General features: G+C 45.0%; 1 protein-coding gene across 1 annotated transcript in view; it reads left to right on the forward strand.

Annotated features, from left to right (window-relative positions):
- Nucleotides 1-12,229, forward strand: part of LOC144694615 (VPS10 domain-containing receptor SorCS1-like) — a 776,365-nt gene that overhangs the window by 586,280 nt on the left and 177,856 nt on the right. Inside the window, exon 8 of the mRNA XM_078565215.1 lies at nt 5,970-6,059. Coding sequence (XP_078421341.1) covers nt 5,970-6,059 — 90 coding nt within the window. The remainder of the gene's footprint in view (nt 1-5,969; nt 6,060-12,229) is intronic.

Consider the following 12,229-nt stretch of genomic DNA (forward strand, 5'->3'; position numbering starts at 1 on the left):
TGGCCTGTTGATCATGAATCATTCATGGCAATGTTAGCTTTCTTCTGTAGTGTTACAATGGAGTTGAATCAAAAGGAAATACATTTCTGGTGCTATCAGTACAGCAATCCAGGATATTTTGCTTGAAGCCACCAATAATGCCAACACGGAGCTTGAATCTGAAGGTGAGAAGAAGATTGCATTGATTCGGTTGTCAGTAGAGGATGGAGAATTAAGGCATAAGGATGAAAGCAGCATCGAACACAAGAAATCATCGTCAGTCAGCCCAGCTCTTCAAGGGCCCAGTCTTGGATTAAAGGGAAGGACCTGAGAGAATTCATGGCAGGTACCCCAAAACAGGAAATGCCAATCATCTCTCACATCTTGATCAACATTGAGAGAAGGAGAATGAAGTGCCCTGTCCTGCACTGACAGAAACCAAGTGATGCACCCTGTTCTACGTAGAGCATGTCTGAGCCTGTGCAGTCTACCCACTTTCCAAGGATGCATCAATAGCATTTGGACAACTGAACCACTGCCGATTTTTCTTGAACTGCCATCAGCTAAAGCTCAGCAATTTCTCAAAATAATTTAAAGAAAAGCTAGGGTGCCATGTTTAAAAGCTTTATTTGGGTATTTGAAAGTTGTTTTTCTCTGGAAAACAGAGGCTGTGTTTGTTTGAGTGAATGCGGAACAGATTGGGAATATGGATGTTCTAATTACGAACCTGTTTTAGATTTTGTTTTACATTCTGTAAAGTTCAGGAAGTGTACTGAGTTGAGGAGTAGGAGACATAGCATGGGATTTTATTGAGAAGGAGCAGGTGTGGGAATAAAATCAGCAAGGTTGCCAGTACATCAGGAAGCTGGCTTCAATATGTGGCTGTCTGAGACTTAATCTTAACACCCGATAGTTGGGAGGCCATCCTCTGCAACAGCTGAGCACACTGAGACTCAACTTCTTCTTTAATTCATGGGATGTGGGCATCGCTGGCTGGGCTGGCAGCCAGCATTTATTGCCCATCCCTAACTGCCCTCATTCAGAGGGCATTTAAAAGTCAACCACATTGCTGTGGATCTGGAGTCATGGGGACAACAGAATTTCCTTCCCTAAAGGAAGGGATGGTCATCATTAGACTTTTAATTCCAGATTCTTATTGAATTCAAATTCCACCGTCTGCTGTGTCCCCAGAGCATTACACTGAGTTTCTGGATTACTAGTCCAGCAACAATCCCACTATGCCATCACCTCAGATGAACTCTGCCACTTCCTCCTCTGCAGTTGTTAGTTGTGGAGAGGCATCGCCACTTCTCTGCATTGCCCGACTGTTCTCCACTCTATTCTCCTGCAAGAAAGAAAAGAAGAGATCTATCAGTGGGAGTAATGGAATGTATTCACCCTGTTATAACCTGCCTCTAAGGGATATCAGCATATCACTAGATGGGAAATGTGTCATGTGATCCAGTCTTACTTTCACTTTTGATTTGAGCGGAGCACACACACACAGCTTTGATGCCTTCAAGCTTTATACCTATGTATAACTGTTCTCATGTGCCTAGTCTTAATAAATGAACCCTCAGCGTGTTTACCCAGTCTCTTATGAGGGATTTGTGTCTTATTCAGTAAATGAATATTATATCATTATAAGGACACGGCTTAGTGATTAGTGGTGGTAAGATAGGTGGAAGCAAGGTTAAGTACAGTTGTGACATGGTGAGCAGCTTTAGATTGTGCTACATGGCATGAGAAGACACTTGACATTTTGGTCAGACCACAGTAAAATCATAGGTGAAGAGCATTTGTTGAGGATGACTTTTGAGGTGAGGGTGAGGTATGACGTTACATGAGGATGTGGGTGAATGTCAGTGGTGAAGGAATATATGGGGATGTGAGGAAGTGCACTGACAGAGGGGGGTGCGTGAACCTGTCAGATAAGTAGGTGTGAAGAGTGATGTGCTGCAGTGGGCTTGAGAAGGAAGAGTGAGGGGGTTGGAGTGATACATACATCAAGATATGGGTGAATATGCCGCTACCCTTACCTTTACTGCCCTGGTTAGGTCATTAACGGCTTCCTACATTGGATCCAGGAGGGTGGCACTGTGCTCCTGTTACTTACCTTCTCAGCAGCAGTCTTCTTCCTCCTGTTATTAAGGAACAACATCCATCTCTGGGTCCTTACAGCCCCCAGCAGCACACCTAGGGATACATTGGTGAAGTGGGATGTAGCCTTCGTCAGTCTTAACTCAGTTCCAGAATTTCTTTCCCTTTTCATGCCAACTCCAATTGTTTCATCTTACATGTTTGGAGTATCCCTTTAAATAGCAGAGTTGCATTGGTCATCATCATACCCACTGACACTAATTGCACGCGAAACCCAGATGTTAAGAAAGTGGCTACATTAAGCAACCAGAGACAGACACACTGCACATATTTCCAAGTGCCCCACATGTTATGGGGCCCTCTAATCCCAGTAAGTTTGCACATTAACATTCAGTGCAAAGTATCTTTTCCCATACTAACATGAATGAAGTTTTCAAAAAAAGCACAACTTAAAATTTTAAAGGAGCAGAACACCCCAATAAAGTGTGTTTTATTTATAGATAAAAACAAAAAACTACTGCGGATGCTGGAAATCCAAAACAAAAACAGAATTACCTGGAAAAACTCAGCTGGCAGCATCTAGTTAAAACTAGAGTTGTACCTTGCTTGTCCTGCCATTCATTCTTAATTAGCACATTCTTTTAGATAATATCACCACCTTCAACACCTCTTTGTTCCTTTTGTCTGTGACATCTTTTGATTATCTGCTCCTATCACTGCTTGCTTATCCCCACAATCACCCACCCCACCCAACTTCTCTCCCCCCACCCCCCCACCCCCCACCCCCCACCTTAAACCAGCTTATATTTCATCCCTCTCCTAACTTTACTCAGTTCTGCTGAAGGGTCATGAGGATTCGAAACGTCAACTCTTTTCTTCTCCGCCGATGCTGCCAGACTTGCTGAGTTTTTCCAGGTAATTCTGTTTTTGTTTTGTGTTTTATTTATAGTTAAGCAACTGTAAAAATTCAAATTGCTGACACTGGAGAGAGACCAAGAGAGATGTAGACAGTGTGTCTTTCCTCCTTCTATTTTGAGTTTTTCAAAAGAAAATGTTGAATTCTTAGAGGAAATAAAGCTTCCAAGGGAAAGTTGGCTACCAACAGTGAAACAAGGAAGGAAACATGTTACAAGAGCCTATCGCCTCTCATCATCCATTCTTGGAGGATTGAGAGGATGGAGGGATAAGGGTGACAGTAGAGCAAGAGAAAGGAGATAATGTAGGAGCTGAGCAGAAAGTTCAAAAGAAATGAGTCAGAGTAGGGAGTGAGTGAGTTTAGTAATGGTCATAGTGGTAAAAGGAGGAATAATCGAAAAGGGTAAAAGCAAAAAAACTGCGGATGCTGGAAATCCAAAACAAAAACAAAAATACCTGGAAAAAACTCAGCAGGTCTGGCAGCATCTGCGGATAGGAGCACAGTTAACGTTTCGAGTCCGAATGACCCTTCAACAGAACAGTGGCTGCAAGAGAAGTAAGGTATTGGAGTGAAGTGTTAGTTATCGGTGAAGAGATATGATGGAAGCTTCGTCTGCCTTGTAACTTTAAATGCAGCCTACGGCCGTTTGATGGCTACTTTCCCTGCCTCACCATCGCTCCCCGCCCTAAAGGGAGAGGAAACATATAAAAAGACAGAGTGACAAACAGAAGAGAGACAGAGAAATAGCACGGCAAAGACATGAGAGAGGGGTAAAAGAGAAATAGTTTATTGTCTACAGTGTGCAACACCATGGGAGTTCACTAGTAGCGAATAAATCCATTGTCATCGATCATTAGAAGAAAAGATTCAGCCAGAATACCTGTTTGAGAAATTGTTGCTGCCATGTGTGAAAACGTTAATAGAATAACATAATTTTACAGATCATTTTCCTTCAGGGCTTTTACAATACCATGTTACAGCCTCAAAACCAAGCAAGATAAATGCCTTTTCTCTTTCAACGAGCTAATCATACATGCCATAGAAATGTTGCATCACATTAACTTTTATCTACATAGGCTAAATATTCTGGCCCCAGGAAAGAATGAATAAATCTCTATGAGGACAATTCTTGGCTCACTGTGAACAGGGCTCGTTACCCAAGGCCTCTCCAATGCAATTCTTGAGTAGGCCTCAATTATGCTGAGAGTCTTGTCAAAGCTTAATTTCAACACATCACAGAAGGTTGAGGACCATTTTGGCTGTCTTATTGGCAGCTTAGAAGGAACAAGAAGTTCAGGGAGCACAAATCAAGAGTATTTATAAAATAGACGTGAAACAGTATAACTGAGGGAGAAAAGGTTTTGAACTAGAGGTAAGGGGGCGATTGCCCAAGTCCAACAGATGACACTTCCACTTCTCCAGGAATGGGTAAGACAGTCTCTCCGGATGAAGCAGCAGTATAGAAGCTTAGGACCAACCTGGGTCTTTCTGAAGAGTTGCGGGCTGGGGGTACAAGAATTATTCAACATAAAAGGTAAAACCAAGCTTTTTGCAGCAGCATTAAAATCAGAGATCAGCAGGAATGAAGTTAGACATGGAGCCTCTAATTTCTCCATTCCAACCAAGTGGAGTGACTCAAAATTAGCCCAGTAGTCTTCAGTCTTCCTAATACAGTTTAGAGCAGCAAAATGAACTATGCGTTCTGTCAAAAAGGAAGAAAAAAACAAGTACAAAGAAAAACTCTTTCACACCTCAAAGATATTCATGTACTTGATTTTTAAACAGATTCCTTTTATGATTACTTGGATGTGCTAATAAATCTCTGCTGATTACAGGGAAGAAACATTCTTCTCTCTGGTTTGATTGGCAAGTGGCTGAGAAAGGCAGGTTAATTATGATAAACAGGAAGATCTATTTCCTTGTTTGTTCACTTGACAAGCATGCCGAATTAGGTCCCGCCTGTCAATGTCAAAAGGAGAAAGAAAGCACCGGGGCAGCATGGGGCACAGGCAAGAGAAGACGACGTGACTTCCAACGATGCAGCATGGTTAATTGGAGCAGCCAAAGAAGAGCTGCATAATCCACTTATCATTGTTGCTGTTTTGTACAACCATCTATTATACCGGATCGTGATAATTAAGTGAACAGCCAGGTATGAGAAAATACAGAGAGGTAGCAGAGCATGAATTGAAAGCAAGACAGGACAGATGCCTTTGCAGAAAGCCAAGAGTTAGGGAACATAGGCAAAGCTGTCAAAGGATTTTTATATGACCAGAGCCATCTTGCTTGGTTTTAGTGGTTTCTTCATATTCCCCCATTATGTATCTTCAATGCATGTTATTAAATAAATTAGCCAGCATTTTCTCTGAATCACTGTCAGCTTGCTTTAGGTCCACTTCCAATGTAATGAGTAGCTATAAATAATAATTAAATGATGACTGCCAATTATATAATGGAATTTAAACGTTTATCATTTATTGGAAATGCTGCCAATTTTGTAAAGCCATTCGAGATTCAGGGGTAGCCAATATTGATATATTAACAGAATTTATTAATAGCTTCCCTAAGCCAGAGTTTTGAAATTTAGTTGAGCATTAGGGTCACTTTGCCCTGTTCAATACTTTTTTCCTGCTATTGTACCAGCCCTGTATTTAACTGTACCTCACAGCCACCCTGCAACTACGGAGGTGAGTCCGGGGCATGCCCCATCAATGGGGAAGTCTCACTTGCAGGAGAAGAGGAAGTTACTTCTGTCGTCTGTATGTTGCCAAAAAAAAAATTGCCAAGTGGCTTTGGTGATAACACGAAAGTGGTTGTTTGTCTTTATCACCCACTGAGGGTCGTGTCAAAACACTTGATTGATCTTTCTTGTGTGTTTGCTCTCTATAAAATGTTTACTGCCCATAACCAATTTCTGCTACTTTTCTCCAGTCCAAAGCAAATGTGCAACGTTTTCTTCTGCTTCACAACCCAGGTGACAACTGGTGGACGGGTGACTTACTATGTGTCATATCGAAGAGAGAGCTTCGCGCAGATGAAACTCCCCAAATACTCCCTGCCCAAGGTAAAAAGAAAGAGAATCTTGACATCCTTTAGAACACAGTAAGCCTTTTCCCATACTGCATGGTACATCGTCACAACTGCTTTATGATGAGGGTGTTTTATGCGTCTCTCTTTATTGGCAAGGGAATTAGCAGGAGGCAAAATACATTTGAGTGGTATGGCTAGGGGTGTCAGGAGTTAAAGACAGAGCACCTTTCACATATCTTTTTCATTTATGAGCTCAAGTCTCCTTGTCTGTAAACACAGCCTCCTCACTAGCCAGAGGCTCAGTACACAAGCCTGCCTGTCACTCGGAAGCTCTTATTTTGATCAATGATCTTATGAATGAAACGTTGTCAGCTATTGACAGGAGTCCACTAGACCAGCCCAGAACTTAATGGGCCGGGTCCCAGCCATGGAGTCCCTGGATGGTCTTGTGGGGGGGGCGGCGGAGCTTCTATCGACCCCTGCAGGACATCAGAGGTACAACAGAGGGGCCTCCTCTCTAAACAGGGATTTCCAGTTTCTCAGCTCTCATTCTGAACCTGGCAAGACATTGATGTAAGAATGCCTTGTCTTATCAGGTAGACCTTGCCAGTAACCATGGCTCAGTGGTAGCACCCTTGCTTCTGAGTTGGGAAAGCTGTGGGTTCAAGCCCTACTCCAGAGAGTTGAGTGTTCAATCCAGTCTGACGCTTCTGTGTGGTACTGAGTGAGGTGCTGTCTTTTGGATGAGATGTTAAACCAAGGTCCCATCTGCCCTTCCACCTCAATCTAAACAATCCCACGGCACCATCTCAATGCACAGCAAGGGAGTTATCCCCGGTGCCCTGGATATTTGTATCCCTCAAACAACATCAATAAAAGCAGATCATCTCGTCATTATCACATGGTTGTTTGTAGGAGCTTGCTGTCCACGTATTAGCTACTCAGTTTCCTACATTACAAGAGTGACTACATTTCAAAAATACTTCGTTGGCTGTAAAGCGCTGACCTGAGGACATGAAAGGTGCTGGGTAAGTGCAAGTTTTCTTATCAAAACCCACAGGATCGGAGCCTACATGGGGGTGTAGCAGCTGAACCCTGAAGATCAGGGAGGGTGAATTATTTTCATCTTTTAAACAGCGGCCTGACACCACCCACACTTCTGTTATCATCAGTGCGGTGTAGGGGGGGTGTCATTTGTGCGAGGACAAAGGCCACTGGAGATGTACCGTGTCACCACAGAAGGATTGCTCCTCGTGGCCTCTTCCCCAGCCTCTCAAGTATTGGCAGCAGGTGTCCTGCCAGCGTGAGTGCCAGGGCGATACATACACAGTGTTCCTGGGGCACTTAATTAACCAGAGCCTGAGACTTTACAGTAAACCTGAATCAATTCTTTTCCTATTAAATGGCCTTCCTCCTTGTGATCTACAGTTAGAGATTGGGCCCTCAAATCTGGTACCAGATTTAGTGCATTCATCTCCTCATGATTTCCAACACCAGGATCACTTGTCCTCCCTGGTTTCCAGCATTCGACCATCCAAGCCTGCCAACTGTCCTGCATTCAATAAGACTCTCACACCAGATTGAAGATTCTCCTACTCGCCATGTATAGATTACGCATTTCTCTTAAGAGAGCAAAAGAGAATTCACTCTGCAGGCTGAACAATCCCAGTATACACAGCAGAAGTGAAAATCCACCATTAAATCTATGTGCCTTTTAGTAGTAATGGAAGGGTTTAGCTGCCAATATGATAAGGTGATATCATTGCCACCATGGCTGTCTCTTGTTTTTTGTTCTTTCTCTTTCGTGTGGTAGTAAGACAAGAGGAAACATGAGTCTTGCTGAAAAAAGAGACATACCATCGAAACTTTTCTTCTTGCACTCATCAGGACAGATTCACAAGTGTTAAAAACTATATTTTCTTTTAAAATGGAAAGACCATTGTATTATTTGGACACTTGTATTTTTTTAAAGAGGGTCATAAGTTCACCTCGGACTTTCAACAAGCATGCCGTTTCTAGGAAATCACACGATGTCAGATACCTGATCAGCATGGCCCTAAAAGCAGGAGAGTTGTTTGCTTAAACTGTAATTATTTTGTAATAATTTTAAACTGTAATTTTAATTGTTGTGGGGGAAAAAAACTGGTTTAAAGGCAACAGCCTTGTGGTTTACTGGAAATCACCTAACAGAGGAGCTTTAAGTTTTGAACCTGTTGTTTTTGAACTCGGTATGGAGAATAAGCCAAGAAGGAAGGCTGCCCTAACTCGCTCTCTCCCTGTCTTGCCTGAAATTCCACGCGTGGTTATCAATCTGCAGCCAGGGGATCGTTATCTGAGCATAACCTGTCTGCATTTGGAAACCCAAAAAGCTGAGACAAGAAGAATTGATCCAGCTCTATATTCTCCTCCACACCAAAGCTCCGATGGTGAGACCAGTGAACTGTCATCACTCGAGCGAGCTCCAGATTGACAGTGCCGAAACCCTGCAAACGTGATCCTTTCTTTTTGCTAAAGTCCATTCTCCAAAGCCCATCTCTGCAGAGACCCTACTTGTTGTCCTTTGTGTGTGTGTGTGTGCGCGCGCACATGTGTGTCTGTGCGTGTATGCGTGCGCGTGTGTGTGTCTGTGTGTGCATGCATGTGTGTATGTGTGTATGCACGCGTGCGTGTGTGTGTGTGTATACGCACTGGGGGGGCGTGTTTTAAAGAGATGGATAGTTATACGTCCAGATTACAATTGTGTGTTAACTAGTTCTTGCAACAGAAGAAGTTTTGTTTATTATAAATCCATCATGCTGAGTTTATTTACAGAAGCCTAGTTAAAGTTTCTTTTATTCAGGTCTAACAGTAGTGAAGGTAAATAATTGGTCATTTTGGTGAGTAAGTTAAACATTTACACGAATGGTGCGACCTGCGGAGAGGTGGGGTGAGACCAACTGCATCCCGGTCGTAACACAAGAATACCAAATTTCAAAGAGAACGACAAATTGCATGAGAAGCGAGTGCTGATTGGTTGGCAAGTGGACTCTGATTGGCAGGGGTGTTGCCATGGGGAATGCCCCAGGAAACAGCTTTGTAAAATTTGATATTCTTGCGAATCTGTCCAGATGAGTGCAAGATGAAAGGTTTTGATGGTATGTCTCTTTTTTCAGCAATATTCAAGTTCTGTACTACCAACAGACTACAAGAGGAAACCCTCCTTAAATCTCACACCCTCTGAACCACAAAAAGAAAGAAAAGGTAGAGAAAGAGAGAAAAAGTGGAGGAGAGAGGGCGGGAAGAGAATACATTGGCCAGGGTTTTCTGGCCATCGGGCAGGCTCGGCGAGGGCGAGCGGGAGCGGGAACGGGAGCGGGAACGGGAACGACAGCGAATCAGACCGCGACCCGCAATTTCACGCTGGCTTCCCAACTAATGGCCAGTCAGCGTCAACCGTGCGCTGCAGCGCTCAGCGCTGCCTGGGTGGGGTGGGGGGGGGTGGCGGATGAGGAGGGCGAGGGTGGAAGTTTGCGCATGTGCACACGAGTGTGCGCAGTAAACGCCCTGAAGATTTTCCAAATAAACAATAAAAATTTTAAAATGTTAAAAAAACACATCTCCTCACGCGACTCTGTCACCTGAGCAGGGACATGGTAGAGATCAGCGCAAAAAGTATTTATTTTGTTTTAAATCACTGGACGAAACCTCGTCCCGCCTGTGGATGTGGTTTCGCCAAAAATGCAAAGGCCGCTTGGCCTTTTCGCCCGCCCGCCCGCCAACCCGAACGGTTGGACGGGTAGCGAAAAATTTCGATCAATTAGTTGTTTAAGGGCCTGAATGGGCTGCTTAATGTTCGGCAGGCGCGCTGCTGACTCCCACGCGCGCCCGCCGACCGATATATCGCGCGATGACGCTCGCCTGGCTTCAGTGCACGTCAGTTCACACTCGATTGGGCCGGGCGCACACCCGCCCAACGAACGCAATATTCTGCCCATTGAATTCGCTTAGTTGCCCTCTGCCCCCTGCATGAGGCAGTGTCTCTGGGCGGAATGAGCCCAGATTTGCACTAAGTGCGGTAGTGGGCGGGAAAAGGACGTTTGACCCACCAGCCGCATTGGCGGCTTCTCACGCTGTATCTTACCAGTCCCGCCACATTAACTGTAAATAAACATAAACTGAACTGGACCAGCCATATAAACCTGTGGCTACAGGAGCAGGTCAGAGTTTGGAATCCTGCAGCAAGTAACTCACCTCCTGACTCCCCCAAAGCCTGTCCACCATCTACAAGGCACAAGTCAGGAGTGTGATGGAATACTCCCCACTTGCCTGGATGAGTGCAGCTCCAACAACACTCAAGAAGATTGACATCATCCAGGACAAAGCAGCCCACTCAATTGACACCCCGTCCACAAACATTCACTCCCTCCACCTCCGACGCACAGTAGCAGCAGTGTGTACCATCTACAAGATTCACTGCAGGAATTCACCAAGGCTCCTTAGACAACACCTTCCAAACCCCCGACCACTACCATCTAGAAGGACAAGGGCAGCAGACACATGGGAACAACACCACTTGGAAGTTCCCCTCCAAGCCACTCATCATCCTGACTTGGAAATATATCGCCGTTCCTTCACTGTCTCTGGTTCAAAATTCTGGAACTCCCTCCCTAACAGCACTGTGGGTGTACCTACACCATAGGGACTGCAGTGGTTCAAGAAGGCAGCTCACCACCACCTTCTGAAGGGCAAATAGGAATGGCCAATAAATGCTGGCAAAGAGATGCCCACATCCCATGAACAAATAATTTAAAAATTATACAGGAAAGACTGGGTACCTAATGTACATGAATTTAAGTCGACTCTTTCCAGCCAGGAGTACAAGATGGGTAGAGCTGAGGAAGACTCTTTGTGTCAACTGAACCGAGCCATTCAAAAATAACCCACCATCCCTTCATCAGAGCATCAAAGTGATTTTGTGCTTCTGCTCATGACGCTCTTCCTGAAATTCCGTTTTAAATATTAAACAGGAATGACATAAATGTGTTAAAATAGTGGGAAATGCTGACTGCATAGCAAGTAATCAAATATTCCAGCAGGATTGTCCAGACATGGCATTAAGGCATAACCTAGAGGGAAGAATAAAACTTGACAGAAGCAAAAGATAGAAGAAAGAGCGAGATATCGATGTGCGTAGCAAGGGAGATCCAGCAGGTTATCTGAAGGAAGAGTGAGTTGCTGGGTTCCCCCAGCCTGCGGTTCACTCTGGCCAGAATTCTACGGGCTAGTCGTGGGCGCGTGCCCGACCTGGAAGGGTGTTAAATCTCGTGAGGAGATGTCAGGCGCGCATCCCAACGTCGTCACACACTCGTGCGATTTTCCGATCGGCGGGTGGATGGGCGTGGGATTCGGAAGCGTGCACACCGACAATTAATCTGCCACTTCAAGCAATTGAGGGGGCAATGGAAGTCCATGTTACGTTGCCCGTGAGATTCTGCGCTCATTGCACGGGCACCACAAGCGGGCGGCCAACTCATTTAGTCACTTTTCTCACCCAAGGGGCATTGGCTGTGTGAGTTGTTAGGAGTTCAGGTTAGAGTTTGCTGCTGCTTGTCTGCTGAGATTTCAGACATTTTCCTGTGATCTCTTCTGAAGTTTTTGCTTTGTCAGCTTTGTTTTGAGGACTCTTTTGTTTTGCCAACCCTCTTGGGGCATTTCTGCTGAGCGTAGCCTTCAATGCACGGGGCAGATGGGGATTGTGTACTCCACTTGGGGGTCCTCTTCTGAGGAGGAAGAGAGGGGCAGGAAGGAGAGGAGGCCAGTTGTCCACAGGCAGCACCCCAGGGAGAGACCTGTGGGAGGATAGGCAATGGCACAGTGGGTGCAGGGCCAACAGGGAGAGCAAGGTGGAAGGAACTGTAGAAGACGCCACTATCCTGCTACCAGAGTGTACAGGCAGCGGTCCAACCACCTCAACATGTCTGAGGTCCAGTGCCGCAGGAGGCTCCGTCTCTTTAGGGACACTGCGACATCAATATGTCAGATGATTAGTCCAAAAATCACCTCCAACTGTGTGGGTGGGCACCCAATGTCAGTGGCTCCGAAGGTCACAGTAGCCCTCAATTTTTTTGCTTCCGGATCTTTCCAGGGGTCCGTGGGGGAATCCGTGTGGAGTGTCCCAATCAGCCGTCCACAGTTGTGTCAAGCTTGTCACTGATGCTCTGATCT

The sequence above is a fragment of the Cetorhinus maximus genome, chromosome 20 (genome assembly GCF_964194155.1).
Source record: "Cetorhinus maximus chromosome 20, sCetMax3.hap1.1, whole genome shotgun sequence".
Classification (NCBI taxonomy): Eukaryota; Metazoa; Chordata; class Chondrichthyes; order Lamniformes; family Cetorhinidae; genus Cetorhinus; species Cetorhinus maximus.